The sequence below is a fragment of the Rhineura floridana genome, chromosome 6, assembly GCF_030035675.1.
Source record: "Rhineura floridana isolate rRhiFlo1 chromosome 6, rRhiFlo1.hap2, whole genome shotgun sequence".
Taxonomy (NCBI): Eukaryota; Metazoa; Chordata; class Lepidosauria; order Squamata; family Rhineuridae; genus Rhineura; species Rhineura floridana.
The window spans coordinates 76506358-76530474 of NC_084485.1; the positions used below are offsets into that span (position 1 = coordinate 76506358).

A 24117-nucleotide genomic window follows, 5' to 3' on the forward strand; every position below is an offset into this window, starting at 1 on the left:
TCGCTTAATGTGATACTAAGCAAGATTAAGATTGCAATCCTGTGAACATATACTTGGAAGTATGGCCCATTGAACAAAGTGGGATTTGCTTTTAAGTAAACTTGCATAGTATCGGGCTGTAAGCATTTAGAACTTACCAGAAGTAAGGGCTGATAAATGGACACAATAGTCCCTTTCCATGAGATGGAAAATAAATTCCTATGCTTGGCAGAGTCATAGGTATTCAAAATTTTGAGAACTGAATACATTTGGAGAATTTGTATAGATAGATCATAAAGCAGAAGTACAAGATCATGATGCAAGATGCCTGATCCTGGATCCCAGTGGCTGTGATTACTTTGTAGTCACTGGTCTAGTAGGATGCCCACAATAATAAATGCAATATGTGACATTGTGTCATTTTATAATGCATAACCTCAAAAATGAGACTTTTTTTCTTTATGGTTCTTTTTCTTTTTTACCGTTTTGCATAGCAAAGTTGCTTTTACCTCAGTGGATTCGATCCATGGATGGGGGATTTCCTGACCCTGAGCCCCACCAAGCCTCTCATGAGGGCAGAATAGACTCTCCTGAATGAGAGAGACTGTGGCATGAGGCTGAGGTAAAAATCACCCAAAATTGCTCTTCTCTGAGCAGAGCTCTGAATTTGGAGCAATTCCTTTCCTGCCACTGCACACCCCATTGAGGAGGGTTCCCCAAGTCTCAGGAGAGGCTTCCCAGGAGGCTCAGGGACTGCAGTGAGGGGGCAGGAAATTCCCCTTCCAGAAGCTACTGTGTTGGATAGATGCTTATGACTCAGCATTAAATTCAGTATTTAATACTTACGATTCAGTTACTTTTTAAAAAGACACTTGTGGAAAAAGCTAGTTAAAATTGAGAAAAAAAAGGCTTTTTTTTTTTGGCAGGGGAGAGATGAAATAGTTGATTTTTATCCACCCTGCTTTCTGGCTCCCACAGCTGTTGAATGGCTGAATCCCTGACTTGAATTAATAGGAATTGGGCACCCAGACTTTACGCCAGACCTCAGCTAGGGACTTAAATGGTTGCTGACATCTGCTAATTTGCAGCCCAGATCTCTTCCTCCTGAACTTTTGTTGGGAGTTTTATGTCAGTTTTCAGTGGGTGTGGGGCCATACAGTGAGTTACACTTTCTATCTCGGGAGTGATCAAAATAACTATTTCTGCCTAGCCCACTCTATGACAAGGGTGAGTTCACTGCTTCACAATCTATTAGGAATAGCATCAGAAAATAGCTGGTAACACCATAGTGATTCTGTGAGTGAGTTCACATGGATATTACTTGATCTCTCAATTACTTGATTTGATGTATATTACTTGATCACTCTCAACTGAATGTACGAATTCCCTCCATTAAAAAGCATATGTGGTGATTTTCACATGCAAATTCCCCCCTGCTTCCAGGCTTCTTGCTTCCAATCTCTAAAATGAGGGCAGTGGCCCTTTACCCTCATACAGAAACATTACAAGAACAAATCCCTTATATTGTCAAGAGCTTGGAAATTATGATACTATCTTACAGGCAAAATACTAGTTTGTGAGATTTGTCTAAATAACAGTCTCTCGGAATCTAAAAGATATTGTAATAACACTATTCCATTTGAACATGGTTGGAATTTGTATGCTATGTTTGACTTACTAGATTTTTGTATTAGTGGTGAACTTGTAAGATTCATAACAATGGATTCAACAGCTATTGAATGTGTATAATGTTCCACACTTTTGAAACCAGCTTAAAATCCTTGAATGTATAAGTGAATTATATGTATACATTTTTTGTAAACCGCATTGAGGTTTTATTACAATCAAGATGTTTGTAAATTTTATTAATAAATAAATTTTCCTTGGGTTGTATCCAATAGTAGCTTTGTACTAGTAGGAAGCACCTCCATATATCAGGGCACCTGATTTTCACCAATCCCCCACATCTACTGCAGACCTCTGCACAATATCCCACATCAGTCTAGAGCAGCCTTTCCCAACCATCTTTCCTGACCATTGGCAATGCTGGCTGAGGCTGATGGGAGTTGTGGTCCAACAACATCTGGAGGCACACTGGTTGGGAAAGGCTGGTCTAGAGTGTCTCCCAACCCTAGGAAGCAGCTGGGGAGGGCACAAGAGACTTCAGTGGATTGGGAGAAGCAGCACAAACCAGGTGTCTTCCCTTGTACAAGCAGAAGTGCTTTCTGCTATTGCAAAGCCACCGTGGGTGCAACACATTGTTCATGAACATGGATTAAAATTTTCACTACCCTAAATTGATTGAGAGTTGTTTTAGAATGTTTGACTTCTAGTTAGTAAACAATACGTTTTTTTAAAAAAGCCATGTTAATGTAGCATGGTGTACAAATATCTCAAACATCTTCTAATCACTAAATATTTCAGTGTGACTGCCTGATTAAGGGGGGGAATCAACAAAGAGAGCCCTTGGGCTTAGGGCGGTATATAAATTAAATTAAATAAATAAAATAAATAAAGTGCAATCTAACATCCCTTTACTTGGAAGTGAGCCCCAATGAACTCAGTGGGACATTTCTGAGCAGATGTGTATAGGATTACAGAGCAATCCCACTCAGAGGAGGCCGGCAGGAATGGAGCCGGTGGAAGAGGAACCGCCGCATTCAACTGCCCTTCAGGAGCTGCTTGGAGGGGAGGAGGCTGGCTGTACTGGCAGGGCAGGGCGGAAGGAAACAAAGTGCATGTTTCCTTCTGCTACCCTTTTCCCCAGAGTATCAGCTGCTATGATGGGTGGCAGCAGAGTTCCCGGGCAGCACTGTGGCTGTGCCCAAGGGGGGGAACCTGGCAGTGCCAACATCCTTCCTTCGCTGCCACATTTCTAAAAATGGCAAATTTTCTGCTGAAAGTTACAGTGATGGAAAACTTTTCCACCCTACATCATTGCTACAAACATGTTCAGATATCATGGTTTCCCCCAAGGATATTATCTATTTCGATATTATCATCATAAACTCATGGTTTATTGTGATAGAAATGAGCCCATGGTTTATTGTACCTGAAAGCTTGCGTGGTCCTTCGTCCTTCAGCCATTAGGAGGAATTTGGAAACTTCCGCTTCCATGTTTTATTAATTGAAGCTTGCTAATCTGTCCAAATCTGTCAAACTGTGATTACTCTTAACTGTGGTTTGCTTGAAACAAGACAACTTCAAACCATAGATTATTAATCTGCTTGTTGCAAAATCAATGGTTAAGATTAACCACAATTTAGGTTTGAGACATAATTGCCAAACTCCACTTAATATAAAATAGAAGCAAAAGCTTCCAGTCTCCTCACGTCGACATCCAATGCAAGGAGAGCCTGTGAGTCCTAAACTAGCCTAGATTAATCCTTGTCACTATAAACCATGTCCAAACACAGCCATTGTGTATTAGTGGTGGTTGCAGGAGGGAGGGAGGGTTTGATGGTAAGAATTAAAGTTCTGAAAGACCTTAATTTCTGTGTACCTTTTCTGGCAGTTCAATCTAGTCAGTTCAGTTCAATAATCAGAGTAAGGAAGATCATGCATTCAAATAACTATGAGATTTTCCTGTCCATGCGTTGACATATGTATGGCTTGAGGGCAGTGGAGAGGAGCAGTGAAGTAGCACACAGAGCCTGAGGATATGCCTGTGTATCCGTAGCAAGGCAGGGTAATGGCATTTGAACAGAGAGAGTGAGAGAGAGTGAGCGTGAGAGAGATTTGAGGCTTTATGGACAGACATTAGGACTTGTGCTGCGTTGAGAAGTAACACTCCTCAGTAATTGAAAAGCTTACCCCTCTCTGATGAACCAGTTTCTAGGCATTAATTGGCTTGCTTAAGCGCTTCAGGCTTTCTCTGCAAGAAATTGCTTTCAAAACCCTCATATTCTCAAGGTTCCTTGGTAGTTACCAGCTTCTACATTGATGTGCATTTTTACATGTTTTTGAAAGATGATCGAGCCCCGCCCCCCCGCAAAAAAAAAAAAAAGAGAAAGAAAAGGTTCCAGTTTTGGACAGGCCTTTCTGTCTGAGCTTAATCCTTAGAGTGTACAATCAAAAAGGTGATCTTCGTTAATCTGAACGAGATTATGAATAGGGCCTGGGAGGGAGGAACATATCTATGAAATTGCCTCCATTGGAGCATTCTCTGTGCATCTGATAATTTGCATTTTAGTTAAAAGTACTTGGGTATGGTGAATGACTCCAGGAGACTTTTTCTGCACCTCTCACTCTGCTTTTTTATTCTTTCCGTACAAAATGCATATCATATTCGCACCACTCGTTCATGATTCTCCACAATTAAGCCGTCTCTTCGTGGTTTTCCATTTGCTTTTGACTTAAAAGTGTGAGGTTATGTAGTCTAGAATTAAGAATGGGGAGGAAGGAGTCAGGAGACTAGGTTGATTAATCAATAACCTTTGCTTGCCCTTAGGTTGACGAGTTGCCATTTGGGGCTCAGGGTCGGAGCCCAGAGCAGCCATCACAATAGCGTCCAACAGCTGGAACGCCAGCGGCAGCCCCGGGGAGGGGCGAGAAGATGGACAGGAAGGGATGGACAAGAGTCTGGACAATGATGCCGAAGGAGTGTGGAGTCCAGACATTGAACAGAGCTTCCAGGAGGCGTTGGCAATATACCCGCCCTGTGGCCGGCGGAAGATTATTCTCTCGGATGAGGGCAAAATGTATGGTGAGTGAGACCAGGTCATGCTTGTTTGTTCATGTGGCTTAAACCATGTTCTGTGTAAGACCCTATGGTAACACATTGCATATTCAGATGGCCATAGCATGGGATATTTATTTATTCACACTTATCTCACCTGTCCTTCAAGGCACTCAAGGTGATGTACATCTTCTCTCCTCCCCTTTTTTCCTTATAACGACTTTGTAAGGTAGGTTAGGGTTGAGAGAGAAAGAGAGAGAGCAGCCCAGGGTCACTCAGTGATATTCCTGACTGGGGGGGGATTTTCATCTGAGTTTCTTCAGTCCTGGTCTAACACTGTAACCACTGCACCACACTGTTTCAAATATCTGTTAAAGTGTAATGGGGAAGGGAGGTGATTAGATTTATTCAGGTCTGGAACAGTTTACAGTATGCATTGATGTTGATGAATGGGCTGCTTTGGACATAATACTAAACCATAGTTTAGTAATACTCATTGAACCATAATGTTTCTAGAATGAGCCTCTGGGAGACTTGTCCTTGTGCACTCCCACTTTCTCCGGCATGTTTTAGATTAACCACAGCTTGCCATGTTATCTGAACCCATACAAGTGGAGATTCATCTTATCTATGGCTTGTTTAACCACATTGAGGATACTATACATTGAGACCAGGCTATGGTCTGAAGGCGCATGAAGCCAGCACCCTGCTGAAGCTAAGCACGGTCAGGTCTGGCCAGTGCCTGGATGGGAGACTGCCTGGGAACCAAATGTAAGCCACCTTGGGTTTCTGGCACGGAAAGAAAGGCGGGGTATAAATGTAATAAATAAATAAATAAAATTCAGGTGACACTCGAAACCAGCGTTGCCAGTGTAGTGCCCTCCAAATGTTTTTTTGGACCAAACCCCCCCATCATCCCTAACCACTGGCCTTGGTGGCTGAAGTTGATGGGACTTGGGAGTGCAACAACTGGAGGGTACCAGGTTGCCCCCCCCAGATCTAAACTGGAAAAGCAGAAGTAGAAGCTTCTAATCTAGTTTTTGTGGCTGTAATGGAGGAGGAGAGGGAAGTGGGGAGCACATGTGATTGAGACTAGTTCTGGCTTGTCCTCATAATGCTCCTGGCTGGGACTTAAGGATGTTGTAGTCCAAAACATCTGGAGGGCACCAGTTTGCAGAAGGCTGATATATATATGATAATGTCCTTCCTGTATGTGAGGATTTGATTTAGGATGTTGTTGGTTCTTGTTGTTGGTTGTTATTTCAGTCTGAAGTGTTCTGGTGCAGCAGCCATCTTACTACCATGCTTGTATGTTGGTACATACCAAATCTCTCCAACTGCTGGCTAATGAGATCCAGGTTGGGGAGTAGGAATTTGCTTCTTATAAACATTTTGAAGTTTAAAATATGTACCTCTGACACACAGGCCTTGGAGGCTAAAACTGCATTTTGCTCCTGGCACCTCAGTCTGTTGCTTTCCGTTCTGCATTACTGGCTTGGCCCTTGCTGTGTTTTATCTCCCTGATCACAGGGATTGGTAGTAAAAAAGATGGACTGCGCAAAGACCATCCTGAGCAGAGATGAAGTGTTTGTGCGGGTGGCTATCTTAGAGTGAATAAAGAACTCTAGGGTAATGTTGAACTCTTCTTCCCGAGATTGTTGACTCATATTTCCTTTGTACTTCCCTCAGTCTGTATATCCCTCCCACTCCCTTATGCCTCGCCTCTCCTTTTCCTCCCACTCTTTTCTCTGCCTGGCTTGACTGACTAGTTTGGTAAGTTCATTCCTGTCAAAGAGAGATTGACTTTTGTCTGCTTGAGTTTCTCACTTGCCTGCCATTGGGCGTGAAAAGTGGTGTATCTGGCGTCTTATACAGGTCACAAACAAAATATTTTATTCTCTTTTTAAGGCTAGCTCATTATCACCATCCTTGTACCTGGGTTTGATTGTATGCCATAGCGTGGCCTGTACCTGTGATTTTCATGCTTCTCATTATAATGCTATGACCTGAGACAGAGAAGCTAAGTCTTCAATTGTATACCCTCTTACTTCTGAGTAGGCATGTGTAGAATTGCACTGAAAGTCATTGTTTCCAGTGAAATATGCTCTCCCTTCTTCACATTCTCTTATTTGTTTATTAAATGTGTCCTAATTAAGTTGGTAACATTACAAATTTGTACCCGTAGCTCACCCTCTAGAATACTCTTTTTATATAAAAATATTTCTAGATCACTTTTCTGGGCAAACCCCTTCCAAAGGGGCTTATAGCAATAAACTATATCATAAAGACTTATAGATACCTCATGCGCAGGGAACCTGTGACCTACACATATTGGACTACACCTCCCATCATCCCTGACTATTGGTCATGCTGGCTGGGGCTGATGGCAGTTGGTCCAACAACATCTGGAGGGCCACAGATTCCCCACCTCTGTGTTAAAGATGACTCACTGTGGGATATTAATTCATTGAAATTCCTTTTCTATTTTGGGGCTTGTATAGACACTCTATTGTAGGTTTTAATTGCCGAGCTTTGATATAATTGGCTGTAACAATAACCCAATATCCATCTTGAGCCATTATCTCCAAAATAGAAGTGCTCTATTTGTGTAAGCAGTGTTGCATGGGATCGATAAACTTGCACAAAATCAAAGCTCCAGTGTTACGTTACTGAGATGAGTAGGTTAGTCGCATGGATAAGACATTTCTCAGGTTGGCCCCTGGCATATTGTTGGATCCACCACTCAGTGTAGATTCATTAACCTTCAACTGTTGGGGAAAGGAGGAGAAGATATGATGTTGTATCAATTGCTACTGTGAAATGGTAGCATTGGGCTAATGTGAAAGATAACAACAAAAAGCCCGTAACACCATGCAGGAGAGAGCTCATGAAAGGGCTGTAGAACTTGGATTGTTTTGGATACATTTCTGCAAGGTGAGGTGCTGAAGAAAGGGCAGTTTGGGTCCTTTTATAATTGGGATTGTTACTTTTCAGAACTGTCAGTCCATCACATCTAAGAAAAGGTTTCAGAAGAAAAGAAGGGGAAGGCAGCCTTCTGCCCTCAGAAAGGTATAAAAAGAAAGGGAGGAGGGGAAAATAATGGGGAAAAAACCCACATGGTTTGAATGTGAAAAATCCAGGATGGCATCACAAATAGCTTATTTAAACAGTCCTGAATGAGTTGAGCCCTAGTGCAGTATTCACTCTCTTCACATAGGCAAATGCATGAGAAGAAGCAGGGGTGGCCTGTCAAGCTCCACCCCCTCCAGTGTGTCATCTGCATTAGTTCAGAGGTTTGAGGGTAAAGGTCTGAAGTGGGGAGTCTCTGTTCGTGATTGTGCAGGGATCTAAGTTGTGTGGGGCGCTTCCATGAGGAGAAGAAGCTCCTTGCTTCTTTGCCCTCAAACTTGTGGGGATCTCTGAACTGTGTAGAGATGACATGCTGAAGGGGGTGGAATTTGGCCATGTGCCCCTGCTTCTCCTTGTGCATTGCTTACATGCAAGGAGAATGAATATCCAAATAGGGCTCAAGTCTCCCCCTACACCAGTTGCCCTGGTTTTGGTGGTGGTGGTATGGTTTAGGTACAGTTTCACCTGAACTGTATCCTGTTGCTGCAGTGTGAAATGTAGTAAACAGACATTTGTTTCTGCTTCCTACTCATCAGCTCCTGTTAGAGCTCCTTTGTGATGTCATAATTCTATGTTTGTGACCTCAAGAAGTATCTCCATGGGAATGGATTGTCCTGTTGACACTCGATTAATGACCATGGCAAATTAGTCAGGGAAGGGAACATTGCCTGTTGCTTTAAGTGCAAAATTGCCATTTTCCCCCCGAAGTTTGAGTCTCCCCAAGTGTAATAGTGCCATTCTCTTCATTTTATGGCACTAGCCTGCCCTCAGTTTTTAATTTGCATGAGGGGAAGGGAGCAGCTTTGATTTCCTTTGGGCAATCTCCCAACGGTGCAGTAGGTGTTTAATCTGTGTGCAATTCCTGTAAGTCTGGGAGATCATTTACATGATCCTAACCACGACTCTTTTCCACAAGATTTGCACCATAGAAGGAGAGAGAATTGCCAGTTCTATGAGCAAAGATGCACATGGATAGGGTCACATAGTTTAAATATTGTCCAAGTTGCACTGGATAAGCCGTTCCCACATAGCTGGGAAAACTGCTCTACATGTTGAACATTGTGTACGGATGCTGAAAATGATTGGCTAGAACTGGTTAAGGATGTCTTCCTCACCTCCCCTTTGCAAGGCACAAGTTACGTTGTAGGCTTTAGTAGTCCCAATAGTTAAATATTAAAAATGGAAGTGCTGGAGGAATCAATATCCGGGGAAGCCTGCTCCCGTCCTAAGTGTGGGTAAATGGTTTGTGGTTACCCATTCTGAGAGAACTTCTTATGTTCAGAGGCACTCTTTTTTATTACTTCACATGTTCTAGGACTGAGCTCTGGGTCTGAAAACAGGCCCTGGTGTTGAACCCTGGCCTGAGTAATTCTTTTAGCCCAGGAATTGCAAACTTTTTGGGGCCTGTGGGCACACTTGCAAACTGGAGAAACAGTTGTTGCCACTACATACATGCCCCACAACTAAGTGCATTCCACAACCTATTATATTGGCCACAATAGAATGTTGCTTTCAAGCCTAATTTTAAGCTGGGAGAGGAGACCCTGTGGCCGCATGTGTGTTTACGGATGCCATATTGGTAACCCCTGTTTTCATCCATTTTACTTATGTTTCTGATCTAGCTAGAATACCTATGCTCCTGCCGTAATGTAACAAAGCAAAATTGCTCCACATGGCTTCTTACCAGGAGCAGGAAGATGGCACATTGCACCTTAGTTACCTCCCCCTTTTTTGCATTCCCAATGCCCTCTCTGACACAGGCAGAGGTGGAAGGTTTCTGAAGAGGCACATTTTTTAGATTTCTCCAGGAATAGCTGGAGTGCCGCTGGGGAGCTTGGCCTTTGTTCATCAAGCCCAAGTGTACAAACTGGTTTTTCCAGCCACTTGGAGACATCTGGCAGTTGCTTAAAGAAACAGCTGCCCTGTTCTGTTTCTGCCTTTTTAATTCAGCTGCTTTTCAGTTTAGAGGCCTGTTGTGATTTTTTTTACCTTGTTGTGCACTTTGCCCCACCTCTACTTTTCTTCATTCTAGCAATCCCTTCTACTGGACTGCATTTGCAATAAGAATAGACTAGAGCAGAGGGTTTTTTTAGTTGGCCTCCCTCCCAGAGTCTGATCGGAAGGAAAGAGGAGAGGCAATTTGCACTTACCTTTTTAAGTGAAGTGAGAGAGGGAAGCCTCTGTTTTAATTGGCTGAATTCCAACAGTCCAGTGCTTCAAGACCTGCCTTGGTAGGAGAGGCTGGACCTGGGACCATTGGATCTATGTTGCCCACTTGTCCTCATCCCTAATTTTTATTTATATATAAATATAAATATATATATATATATATATGCTCTGCTATGGATCTGCTATGTCCTTGGATGTTATGACTTTTCTCTTGTGCCCGGTAGACTTTACAATGCTATTTGTAGCCACCTTGTGTGAACTGTAAGTAGCAATAGTGATAGCACCATATGCCCAGGGCACTAACTGGAGAGAGGCTTGTGGGAGTTCCATCCTTGCAGGACTTTTTTCTAAGCTTCATTTTATGTGTGCATCACTTGCTGCACATAATGATCTCTGAACTGAAGCTGGTCTACTGGTATCTGACAAAATCTGACAGAAACAGAGACAGTTTACCTTACAAATAATTTTGGGTGTCGGAAGTGAAAATGGAGCTACATGCTTTCTTTTTTGTTTCCTTTGTTTTTTGTGCCTTCTTTATATCAGTGAATTGAATTTAAAATGCTCTGGACTGTTTTTTAAAAAAGGAAATGTTGCCTTATTGCAAAATCTTAGTCCTGATTCTTACAGTGTTGTGCACTGCTACTTACATTTTAAGAAGCAACCGTAAAATGGCTGAAGATGGGCATTTAGCTCTGGCAGTTTACCAGATGCATGTCATACTCATGTGCCTGCCGGGCAGTGGTGTGCTGGAGCCAGCTCATACGGGCTCGCGAGAGCCAATTGTTAAAGTTTCGAGAATTTTGCGAGCCGTTTGTTAACAGAGGGAGCAGGGGAAGTCTTCTGCTCCTGATTGGTGGACGAAAGACATGTGCCAGAAGCATGGGCTTCTGGGCAGAGCTTAGAAAAGTTACTTGTTTGAACTGCAACTCCCGTCAGCCCAATCCAGTGGCCATGCTGGCTGGGGCTGATGGGAGTTGTAGTTAGGGTTGCCATATTGCCCAGTTAGCCGGGTTTTACCCGGCTTCTTTGCATGCCACCTGGCGCCCGTTTAGCCCCTTAGGTGGCTCGGATTCTCAGCTTTAATTTTTAAAAAAATTAAGTTTCTAGGTGGTCCAGTTCTCGAGATATACATAAAAACGTCAGCCACCCCCCCAACTGTTAAATCTTTTTTTAAAAAACAAATCTGTCCTGTATAGCACTTCGTAGCTCAGTCTAACCCCGCCCGTTCAGGGTTGCAGCCAATCAGTGTGAAGCCAGTTTGGTTGACCTGGGCAGTGTCTAGAAAACCTCATTGCGATGCCAGAAAATGGTGGTGTGCCCCCCCCATTTATCTGAAAATCTCATAAATTGGGTAAGTATATACATTTCAGGTTTTTTCCCTCTTGTGTGCAGGAGTCAGATCCTGGGTAGTGTTTTCAAAACCTTCCCAATACTTGCTTTTGTGGGGGGAAAAGCATGCTAATCCCATATGCCCTGAGTAAATCCCATTGAATTCAGTAGGACTTACTTTTGAGTAGACATGGTTATGAATGTGCTGTAAATTAATGGGACTTTTGAGTGAATGTAAAAAAGAATTGTGTTTGTGTTCTAACTCTTTCTGTTCCTCTCCAGTCCTATTTTAAAGCAAGTAGGCAGGTGTTACAGTTTTTATTCTAATTACATTGATTTTAATTGTATTTTATTATTTATCACTAAGGGTTATGGGGGTGGGTTTATGGTCCACTTTGCTTTAGGCTGGGTGGCCTGTTGGACTGGCGGGCAGAGATAAAGCTATGTGCAAGTCAGGAGGGGACGTGACAGGGGAGGTGAGGGGCCAAGTTATTGAAAGATTGGGCGGCAGGCGCTGGAAAGGTGCTGTTGGCAGACCAGGCCAGCATAGGGAAACGGGGGGTAGATGCATTATACCCATCCCCTGTTCCGGGTCTGCCCAAAACCAGACGATAACTGGGGGACGCAAGGTTCCTACCGACCTTCGTCTGCTGTTGTGTAATGCCAGGTCTGTGGTACAAAAAACTTCACTTATTCACGACATAATCCTGGATGAGCATGCAGACCTGGCATGTATTACGGAGACTTGGTTGGATGAGGCCTCTGCTCCCATTCTTGAGGCCATGTGTCCACCTGGTTTCCGTTGCGCACAGCAGCCGAGGGTGGGAAGGTGGGGAGTGGGTGTGGCAGTCATCTACCGGGAGTCCTTAGTTTTTGCCAGACCTCCTCTCCATAGGACCAAGTTTGTTGATTGCATGTACTGGAGGTTGGGCCCGAAGGGCAGTTTAGGGATCCTGCTTGTGTACCGCCCACCCCGCTGCACAGCAGACTCCCTGGCCGAGGTGCTGGAGGTGGTCTCGGCTGTACGGGCGTTGTCCCCAGAATTGTTAGTACTGGGTGACTTCAACGTGCATGCCGAGACCACTCTCACTGGAGCCCCTCGGGATTTCCTGGAAACCATGGCTTCCTGGGAACTGCACCTTAGTAATACTGGGCCCACCCATGTAGCCGGTCATGCTCTCGACCTTGTGTTTGTCCTGGGAGAGGAGAGAAGTGCTCTGAAGTTGGGAGTGGTTCTTTCCACCCCTGTGTCATGGTCAGATCACCACCTGGTAAAGATGGACTTTTCGATGCCACACCCCCTCTGCAGGGGTGATGGACCTATTAGAATGGTCTGCCCCAGGCGCCTGATGGATCCTGATGGATTCCTGACTGCGCTAGGGGAATTGGAACCTGCTGAAGGTCGCCCGGTCGAAACCCTGGTGATGGAGTGGAATGAAAGGATCACCGGGGCGTTAGACCGGGTGGCTCCGAAACGTCCTCTCCCCCTGAACAGAACTCAGTTAGCTCCATGGTATACACCACGGCTGCGTACTCTGAGACAGGAGGTGAGACGACTAGAACGCCGGTGGCGGAAATCCCGCTCCGAAGGTGTCCGGACACAAGTTAGAGCAGCAGTAACTGCCTACCAAGTGGCAATAAAGGCAGAGAAGAAAACTTTCTTTACTGCCTCTATTGCGTCTGCAGAGTGCTGTCCCAGGAGGTTATTCCAAGTGGTCCGAAGCCTGGTCGGTCCAGTTGCTCAGGAACCCTTGGAACAGTCAAAAGCCTCCTGTGACATCTTGGCTAAGCACTTTGCCGATAAAATCGAACGCTTACGGAGCTCGATCCCGTGCGCCGTGGACACAGTAGATGAACCAGAGTTGGCCAGTTGCACGCCGGTTTGTTTGGATCATTTTCAGCCTCTCTCTTCTGAGGATGTGGACAAGGTGCTCTCGACTGTAAAGCCTACCACCTGTCTAACTGATCCTTGCCCATCGTGGCTCATTATGAGCTGCAGAGAGAAGTTGGGTGAGGGGATTAAGGCGGTGGTAAACACATCCTTGAAAGAGGGTGTGATGCCATCAGCCCTCAAGGAGGCAATTGTAAAGCCCATCTTGAAGAAGCCCTCCTTGGATCCCCAAGTTTTCAATAACTTCTGCGCAATTTCGAACTTACCATTCTTGGGCAAGGTCATTGAGCGAGTGGTGGCTAATCAGTTGTCGACACACTTGGATGAAATGGATTACTTAGATCCATACCAATCAGGCTTCAGGACTGGTCACGGAACTGAAACAGCCTTGGTCGCTCTGGTAGATGATATGAGGAGGGCATTAGATAGGGGAGAATTCACCTTTCTTGTCCTCCTCGATCTCTCAGCGGCTTTTGATACTGTCGACCACAGTATCCTGTTATATCGCCTAGAGGGATTGGGAATAGGAGGTACCGTGTTACGGTGGTTCCGTTCCTTTCTCTCTGACAGATACCAACAGGTGGCATTGGGGGAGGAGGTTTCAGACCCTTGGCCACTCAATTGTGGTGTGCCACAGGGCTCTATCCTCTCTCCCATGCTATTCAACATCTATATGAAGCCGCTGGGGGCTATCATCAGGAGATTTGGGCTGCAGTGTCACCAATATGCGGATGACACTCAGCTCTATCTCTCATTTAAATCTTCACCAGAGTTGGCTGTGGAGACCGTGTCCAAGTACCTGGAGTCCGTGAGTGGATGGATGGGAAGGAATAGGCTGAAACTGAACCCCGACAAGACTGAGGTACTATTCGTGGGGGACAAGAGAAGGCTGGGATTTGTTGACCTGAAGTTCAGTGGGGTGAGTCTACCCCTGAAGGACCAGGTCCGCAGCCTCGGGGTTGTGCTTGATTCCAAGCTGTCCATGGAGGCTCAGATTTCGGCTGTGAGCCGGTCAGCTTGGTATCAACTACACCTTATACGTAGGCTGCAACCCTACCTTCCTGTTCATCAGCTCCCTGGTCACCTCTCGATTAGATTACTGTAATGCGTTCTACGTGGGGTTACCCTTGAAAACGGTCTGGAAATTACAACTTATACAACATGCGGCGGCTCGGCTACTTACAAACAGTCGTCGCCGGGACCACATCACGCCAGTGCTGTTCGATCTACACTGGCTTCCAGTTGTTTTCCGGGCCCAATTCAAGGTGTTGGTACTAACCTATAAATCCCTATACGGTCTCGGCCCAGTTTATCTAAAGGAGCGCCTACAGCGCCACCAATTATGCCGCCTGACAAGATCGGCCACTCAAGGCCTTCTCTCAATCCCGCCAACCAAAGCACCTAGATTGGCGGGAACTAGAGAGAGGGCCTTCTCAGTGGCGGCCCCCACCCTCTGGAACTCCCTCCCACAAGATCTTCGGCACGTCTCTTCCCTGAATATGTTCCGCAAGGCCTTAAAGACCTGGCTTTTCCAACAGGCTTTTGAGACTTCTGGGGAGGTTTAATGTCCTTATGATTTAAATACTGCCTACCATATATTGTTTGTTAGCATAATTTATACTGTTACACTGTATTTTTGTATTCTATTTTGTTGTAATTTATTGTATGTACGTCGCCTAGAGTGGCCACTGGCCAGATAGGCGACACATAAATTAAAATTTCTTCTTCTTCTTCTTCTTCTTCTTCTTCTTCAGAAAACTAATACTGATTTTTCTTCAATGACCAACTGGTTTGACAATAAACTATTACATGGGCTGTATGTATTTATACATCTGCAGTGTGTGTGTGTGTATGGAGTCTTTCCAAGAACCCTGTGAGGTAGGGTTGGGAAACTAAGGCAACTCACAATAAGAAATAAATCCCTTTAAAATCCAATAACCATAAAGCAAGAATAAACAGTTGGAAAACAGCCTAAAGAGGCATGATTCTGAATTTTGGGTTGGGTGAATGAAGTTTATTTATTTATTATTTGATTTATATCCTGCCCTTCCTCCCAGTAGGAGCGCAGGGCGGCAAACAAAAGCACTAAAAGCACTTTAAAAGATCATTAAAAAACAGAGTTTAAAATATATTAAAACATCTTTGACAATATTTTTAAAAAGCTTTTAAAAAACATATTTTTTTAAAAAAGAAAAGGCTTAAAAACATATTAAAAAGCAATTCCAATACAGACTCAGACTGGGATAAGGTCTCAACTTAAAAGGACAAGTTGAAAGAACAAGTTCCTTATCACTTGAACCTGTAGTTCTCTGCACACTTCCCAGTTTGAGTAAGCCCCATTGAATACATTGGGACTTGCTTCTGAGTAAGCAAGCATTGGATTGCACTATAAATATCTTTACAGATTGTGTAGTTCATAAACATATTTGATAGTCATGTTTATATAAATATTTCTTCATACTGTGTCCCAATAAGTATTTGATTTCACACTATGGTTGTAGATGATTTTTTCCTCTACATTTTGAGTGTGCCCTTCTTCCTGGGGGTGGTCATGGTTCTCCGTTGTTTTCATCCTGAGGGGAGGATAGGCTGAGAGATGGTGAGTAGCACATTTAAGGTCTCTTCACCTCCCCCCCCCTTTTTATTTGTATTTATTTTATATTTCTCCAATATCTTCCCTGGCTGTTTTTATGTATTTTAAATATTTTTAGATTAAATAGATAGGAAATCATAATTGTGAACCTCCCTACAAGCAATTTACCTATCCTTATGTTTTGGCAAAGTGATGGTGTGAAGGCATGCTGGTAGAACAAGAGACCATGTTTGAGGCATGTTATAAGGTGTTTGAGGACTTTGTCACACATTACTTTTTGAGACCTGTAGATTCATGTTGGAAAGAACACGTGCACGTATTGAATGGTGGCTTGGGTGCTGTTTTTTCAGTCTACGCTGCATGCGTAGGGAAGGTGATAGCTAGCTTCATAACATGCGAATGAAAAACATTTGGATCACCATTCACTTGTTTACTTTTCTCACTATTGAGACCACTTCATATATTACTTTTTCATATACAGAAATTTAATCTTTGTATAGGAAAAAGTATTTTGTAAAATATGAAGGACAGTGGCTGCCCAGTCAGTATAACCACTGTACAAGATCTAATTAGCCACTGTAATTACCTTTTTGTTTTGAGTGCCCTGTTGTCTGGGTCTTGGTTCAGGTGCGTATCCAACTTTGATGTGCTTATGGAAGGGGTGTGCAAGTAGTGCGCCCGCCCCCCCCCAAGTGTGGAGGCTTGGACAAACTTTGTGTTATGGAAAACCAAAGTCTGTGTGAAGGTACATATTTGGGAATGCCATCAGTGTAATCCTAAACACACTTAACAAATAATATCGAACTTGCACGTCACAAAATATTTTACGGTCATGTCCATAAGCACCAGGAGTGTAGTCGCCCCGGGGGTCTTAGTCCCTCTGCTTTTTGGGAGCAGGGTCCCAATGTCTCCAAGCATCCTACAATCAGCATGAAAAGGGAATGTGTTAGTCACTGAGAAGAGTCTTCTAATATGCTTCCTTGCCTTTCCTGCTGATTGGAGCCAATCAGAGTGAAAGGAGGTGAGTCAGCCACTGAGAAGACCCTTCTCAGTTGCTAACGCTCTCCACTTACATGCTGATTGGCTCCTAGAGATGTTTGTTGTTGTGAGAGAATACATTAACAAAGATCTCATTCTTAATCCAGGAGCAAAAAAGGGTGTACATGGCTGCAACTATCATGAAGGGACTCTGCACTTCTGAATTTTCTACTAAACAACTGATAAATACCTATGTAACTTTGTGTCTGGAGACTTATTATTAAGAATCACTTTCCATAATTGTAAGGAGGTATGTCCACACGCAAGCATCCCAGGCACCTGAATGAGGGGTGAGAGCAGCATAGGGTCATAAGCAGATGTCTTATACCAGGGGTTCCCAAACATTTCTTCTACGTAGACCACTTGAAAATTGCTGAGGGTCTGAAAGTATCTGAAAATTTACCATGGGCATATGCAAGATAATTAACTCCCATTAGTGATAAGAGCAAGAATTTATAATTATTTTAATTAAAACAAGAGGCTTATCAGTACTTTGAAGAGGTTGTTGTTGTTATGTGCCTCCAAGTCGACTATGACTTATGGCGACCCTATGAATCAGCGACCTCCAAGAGCATCTGTCATAAACCACCCTGTTCAGATCTGGTAAGTTCAGGTCTGTGGCTTCATTTATGGAATCAATCCATCTCTTGTTTGGTCTTCCTCTTTTTCTTCTCCCTTCTGTTTTTCCCAGCATTATGGTCTTTTCTAGTGAATCATGTCTTCTCATTATGTGTCCAAAGTATGATAACCTCAGTTTCATCATTTTAGCTTCTAGGGACAGTTCTGGTTTAATTTGTTCCAGCACCCAATTATTTGTCTTTTTTGCAGTCCATGGTATGCACAAAGCACTCCTCGAACACCACATTTCAAAGGAGTTGATTTTTCTCATCCGCTTTTTTCACTGTCCAACTTTCACATCCACACATAGAGATTGGGAATACCATGGTCTGAATGATCCTGACTTTAGTGTTCAGTGATACATCTTTGCATTTGAGGACCTTTTCTAGTTCTCTCCTAGCTGCCCTCCCCAGTCCTAGCCTTCTTCTGATTTCTTGACTATTGTCTCCATTTTGGTTAAGGACTGTGCCAAGGTATTGATAATCCTTGACAAGTTCAATGTCCTCATTGTCAACTGTAAAGTTACATAAATCTTCTGTTGTCATTACTTTAGTCTTTTTGACGTTCAGCTGTAGTCCTGCTTTTGTGCTTTCCTCTTTAACTTTCATCAGCATTCGTTTCAGATCATTACTGGTTTCTGCTAAGAGTATGGTATCATCTACATATCTTAAATTACTGATATTTCTCCCTCAATTTTCACACCTCCTCATCTTGGGCCAATCTCGCTTTCCATATGATGTGTTCTGCATATAGATTAAACAAATAGGAAGATAAAATACACCCCTGTCTCTCACCCTTTCTGATGGGGAACCAATCGGTTTCTCCATATTCTGTCCTTACATTAGCCTCTTGTCCAGAGTATAGGTTGTGCAGCAGAACAGTCAGATACTGTGGTACCCCCATTTCTTTTAAAACCATTCCATAGTTTTTTGTTATCTACACAATCAAAGATTTTGCTGTAATCTGTAAAGCACAGGGTGATTTTCTTCTGAAATACCTTGGTCCTTTCCATTATCCAGCGTATGCTTGCAATATGATCTCTGGTGCCTCTTCCCTTTCTAAATCCAGCTTGGATTTTTTTTTCCGGAGAGCCAGTTGTTAAATATTTACCAGCACACCGCTGCTGCCGGTCCATATGCTATCAAGATACACATTCTTGGTCACCTGTTGAATGAATGAAATCTTTATTATTCAGAGCCATAGGCCATCACAATTAAATACATTTAAAAGGAAAATACAAAAACATATTAAAATACAGATCATATTACAGTAAAACACAGTTTAACAACATAGAGTAGAAGAATATCAATACATTTCAAATAAAATTTCCTCTCTTGAGTGGTAGATACCCTGACCCACCTCAAGTCTTAGTGTATAGATACTATGGTCAGGATAGCACTGGGGCACCTGTTGCTTTTGCATGTTATAAGTATGGAAGAAAGGATAAGTAACATAAGTAACATAGGCAGTAGGAGGCAATACTCAATTTATATGCTGTGATTGAATAGATTTCTGCTCTTGCAAGCAGCAACTCCTTAAAGCATTTTAATTCCTGTTCACACATGAGTGCTTATTCGCACATAATACACCCCCTAAAGGAGTCTCAACCTTCCTTGGGCATGCTGTCTTTTGGGAATACGTAGTTCGTGTGCTAGTGATCATGGATATAGGAGAAGTGCCACCTCAAATTTTGCTGTTGGCATTCTTGGAGAATACCCAGTTCATTTGTTAATATTTCCCTTTGCAGACACAACCCCAAGGAAAGTTAAGTTTGTATGAAAGAAAAAAAGTGTGATGTGAACTGGGTTTAAGGACAGACTTCAACTGAAGGAGCAGGAGTAGGTACTGTTCTTCTAAGAGGAGTGTATAATCCACTCTGGAAGTGTGTATTCACATGAGCAAGTGCAACCCTTTCCAGTGTGTGTATACACACAACAGGTGTAGGCTTTCTGCCTTCAATAATGGGAGAGGATGTCTCTGGGATATCCTTCTGTGTTGCCACTTAGCAGATCCCTTTGTGTGAGGAATGTGTATTGGTATATAAAGGGTGTGTAATTAATGCAGAAGTAGGGTGTACCATCAAGAAAAATCATGAAGGACTATTCTGTTGTGTGAATGCAGCCTGGTCCTGCTCAGTATTTTGACTGCTGGTTTTTAGAAATTATTTCTGCAAGATCACTGTACTCCGCAGGTAAGGGGCTCCTACAGAAACCATCTCATCAGGAGGTCTGTTCCACACAACATAGGAGTCAGGCCTTTAGTATTGTGGCATCTGCCCTTTAGAATTCCCTCCCCTTAAATATTAGATGGTTGCTATTTCTTTTGTCTTTTTGGCGCCTACTGAAGACCTTCTTCTTCCAACAAGCCTTTTAAGTGGAGATCTTTCCCAGTCTGCAGTTGTATTAGAATTGTTTTAAACAACTTTTTTTTATTGCTTGTTGTTTTTCACCCTGGGCTATTTTGGGAGGAAGGACGGGATATAAATTTTAATAATATTTTTTTTAAAATCCAACCAAACCCCTGTTGTTTGTTAAGAATATATCATGCTCTGCACCAAAAGCCTAGTAATTGACAGCTAAAGCATTGTTTGTGGTGCTCTTATACTTCACGAGTGGTGCTGTTCAGCTGTGGGTGTTTCTGGTCTAGATTGAATTTGATGAGGCATTCCATCCGTAGCTTTCCAGCCTTTGGGTAGGTGGGTGCCATTAGTAGGAGTGAAGGCTTCTGGAAGGTCAAAGAGAGCTTCATTTCAGAGCAGGTGCGAGAAGCAGGATGCCTGTCAGGCCCAGGATGTGACTCAGGAACCAGACCAACGGCTGTAGTTAATTCGTGTTTTATTAGGGTAATGTCCAAACAAAGACTGCGTTTTCTCATGAAGCAATACAGGGATACAGGTCCTGCGGCATTGGGAGAAAGTTGACAGAGCAAGGGACTTCTTCCCGCCTGTTCTTTAAGAAGGGGCCAAACGGGCGCGCAATCTTTCGCTCCTCCTTAACTGCCCCTCAGGTACTGCCTGCCTTCCCCCCTTCTCTCCTGTCTTTTCAGCTGTCTGCGTGTGCGCGGTGAGGGGGGAAGCATCACCCCCTCCTCTTCTGAAGTTTCCGATTCCAGGATGGGGGATAGGGGAGGGGCTGATGGTAAACTGCCTCCCCGCTTTTCGGCTGTGAGCAGCCCTCCCTCTTTCCCCTCTTGCTCTGAGCCTGAAAGAGGGGGAGGCGTGAGAATGTCCAGGGAGGGCTCAGGCTCCCCGTTGCTAAGCGACCTTATCACTGGCAGTTCCTCTGTTTCGTCTTCGCTCCAAAGGGGGGAAGTTCCTCCCCCTTCCCTCTGCCATCCATCCGAATACTCTTCTCCCAACTCTCCGGGATCCAGCTCCCCGGGATTGGGACCCCAGCTCTGCCTTCCGACACCATCCCCCCTCCCAGGCTGTGCCCCCCTCCCCTTGTCTGGCTTGGGACGGTGGGGAAAACGTTGATGGAAAAGTTTTACCAATTCTGGAGCATGCACATCAGCTGCATCTTTCCATGATCTGTCAGCCACCCCATAGCCTTTCCAGTGAATCAAGTACTGCAGCTTGTGGCATCTGATCCTGGAATCTAAGATCTCCTCAACTTCAAACTCAAGCTGCTCATTTACCAGGAGTGGAGCTCCGGGAGGTTCCTCCGGCCGTAACTCACTGGGAGGGGCGGCTTTCGTTAAGAGGGATCGATGGAACACAGGATGTATTTTAAACGTGTCAGGCAGCTTCAGTCGGTACGCCACGGGATTGATTTGAGTTTCTATTTCGAAAGGACCCACCCTCTTGTCTTGTAATTTTCTACATTTGCCCGGCATCTGGAGGAAGCGGGTGGACAGCCATACCTGGTCTCCCGGTTGAAGGGGGGGGCCCTCCTTCCTGTGCAGGTCAGCAACTCGCTTGTACTCCGTTTTGGCTTCGTTTAACTGCTGTTTCAGTGTCTGTTGCACCGCTTGCAATTCCTTAAGGAAGTTCTCAGCTGCCGGTACCAGCATTCCTTCTGAGCTGCTTGGAAAGACTTTAGGATGGAATCCATAATTAGCGAAGAACGGGGTTTGTTGAGTGCTGGAGTGCAGAGAATTGTTGTAGGCGAACTCTGCAAAATGCAAATATGATACCCAGTCAGTCTGTTGATAGGACACATAACTTCGTAAATATCTTTCCAAAATGGCGTTCAAGCGTTCCGTCTGCCCATCTGTCTGGGGGTGATGGGCGGAGGAGAGTTTTAATTCCGTCTGCAACTGTTTCCACATTGCTCTCCAAAATTTGGCTGTGAACTGAGTTCCTCGGTCTGAGACTACGCTGTTTGGCAATCCATGCAGCCGGTAGACTTCTTTTATGAATAACTTGGCCGTTTCTTTAGCCTCTAAGGCCCCTGCACAAGGAAGAAAGTGTGCCATTTTGGTAAGTAGATCCACCACTACTAAGATGGCTGTCATTCCTTGGGACTTGGGTAGATCAGTTATAAAATCCATGGAGAGGTCCTTCCAGGGTTCGTGTGGGACAGGCAACGGTTGTAACAGTCCTGCTGGTGTCCCTGTTTGTGTTTTTGTCCGCAGACAGACGGAGCAGGACTTTACATAACTCTCAATATCCCGACGCATTTTAGGCCACCAGAAGTCCTTGGCCACGTTCTGAATGGTCTTGTAAATCCCAAAGTGTCCCGCTGTGATGGAATCATGACACTGGCGTAGGATTCTGAGCCTTAATTCCCCTTCTGGCACATATCTGGCGGTTTTGAACCATAACAGTCCATTTCTCCAGTGAAAGGTTACTTCTGAGTCTTGACCTTGTCCCGTCTCCTGCTGATATTTTAGCATGTCTGCATCTTCTTGTTGTGCCTTTTTGAGTTCCTCTTCCCATGAAGGCTGGCATACTCCCAACGTTAATTTCTCTGGCGGGATTACGTACTGAGGCTGGTCCTCGGATTCACTTTCTTTGTATTGTGGCTGTCTGGATAAGGCATCCGCTCTCTGGTTTTTGGCTTGGGCATGGTAAGTAATCTGGAAGTTAAACCTAGTGAAGAACTGGGACCATCTTATCTGTCTCTGGTTCAGCTTTCTGGCTGTTTGGAGGCTTTCAAGATTCTTGTGGTCGGAGCGCACTTCAATTCGATGAGAGGTCCCCTCTAGGTATTGTCTCCAGTTTTCAAAAGAGTCCTTGATGGCCAGCAGCTCCTTCTCCCAAACTGTGTAGTTCTTCTCTGCAGGCTTTAACTTCCGAGAGAAGTACGCACAGGGGTGCAGCTCCTTCCCTTCTTGGTCTAATTGTAGCAGGACCCCCCCCCCGATGGCAAAATCTGAAGCATCTGCTTCCACTACGAAAGGGCGGTTCGGATCAGCAAAGCGCAGAATGGGCTCAGTAGCAAACCTTCTCTTCAGCTCCTCAAAGGCCTCGGTGGCGTTCTCTGTCCATTGAAACTTCTTCTTCCCCCTTAAACAGTCAGTCAGAGGAGCTGTTAATTTGGAAAACCCTGGAATGAACTTTCTGTAATAATTGGCAAACCCCAAAAATCGTTGTACATCCTTTTTGGTGACAGGTTGGCCCCAGTCCAATATGCAGCTTACTTTCCCTGGGTCCATCTCCACGCCTTCCGCTGAGATTCGATATCCAAGGAAGTCTAGAGACTTGAGGTCAAATCCACATTTCTCTAATTTAGCATACAGGTGATTTTCTCTCAGTCTCTTCAACACCGTCTTCACATGCTGGTCGTGGTCTTCCTGGTTCTTTGAGAACACCAGGATATCATCTAAGTAACAGATTACATACGTGTCCAACAAGTCTCTAAACACGTCATTCATGAATTTTTGAAAAATTCCTGGACTTCCACAAAGCCCGAACGGCATGACCAGGTATTCATACTGTCCGTAAGCGGTCAAGAATCCTGTTTTCCATTCATCTCCCTCCTTCATTCTGATCAGATTGTACGCTCCTCTCAAATCCAACTTCGTGAAGATTTTTGCAGAGCGCAGTCGGTCCAGCAACTCTGAGATCAGGGGCAGCGGGTAGCTGTTGGGGATGGTGATCTGGTTCAATGTGTGATAGTTGTTACAGGGTCTGAGTTCCCCCCCCTTCTTTTTCACAAACAATAGTGGCGCTCCAGCAGGGGATTGTGACGGGCGTATGAATCCTCGCCTCAGGTTTTTATCCAGGAATTCCTTCAGGGCCTCCCTCTCATTCTCTGTGAGAGAGTAGATTCTCCCTGATGGGATGCTGGCTCCTGGCACTAGGTCAATCGCACAGTCGTAAGGGCGGTGGGGGGGTAAAGTCTCTGCCTCTTTTTCATCAAACGCATCTTTGAATTCTTCATACTTTGGCGGCAGGGTCACTTGCTCGATCTCTTCCACTGCCCCCGCTAAGGTGTTCTTGATTCCTTCAGGTTGACAGTTCTCCTGGCAATACTGTGAGGTGAACCACACCACCGCCTCCTTCCAACTTATTTTGGGTTCATGCTTTGCTAGCCAGGGCATTCCCAGAATCACCTCAAAGTTCGAGAGATCTGACACGTATAGCGAAATGAACTCTTCGTGCCCAGGGATTTGAAGTTTCACTTCCTCCATGGCTTGTGTCACCCCTCCTGACTTCAGGGGTCTCCCATCGATAGTCTCCACAGCTAGGGGAGCGTCCAGTTTCCACCGGGAAATTCCATGACGCTTGACTAACTTTGCATCAATAAA

The 24117-nt window shown here is 44.4% G+C and overlaps 1 protein-coding gene across 3 annotated transcripts in view; it reads left to right on the forward strand.

Moving 5' to 3' along the window:
• The window catches only part of TEAD3 (TEA domain transcription factor 3), a 136140-nt gene that overhangs the window by 77491 nt on the left and 34532 nt on the right, over positions 1 to 24117 (forward strand). For all 3 annotated transcript variants that reach the window (XM_061632490.1, XM_061632491.1, XM_061632492.1), the window contains exon 2: positions 4430 to 4684. In XM_061632490.1, coding sequence (XP_061488474.1) covers positions 4549 to 4684 — 136 coding nt within the window. In that variant the 5' untranslated portion in view covers positions 4430 to 4548. The remainder of the gene's footprint in view (positions 1 to 4429; positions 4685 to 24117) is intronic.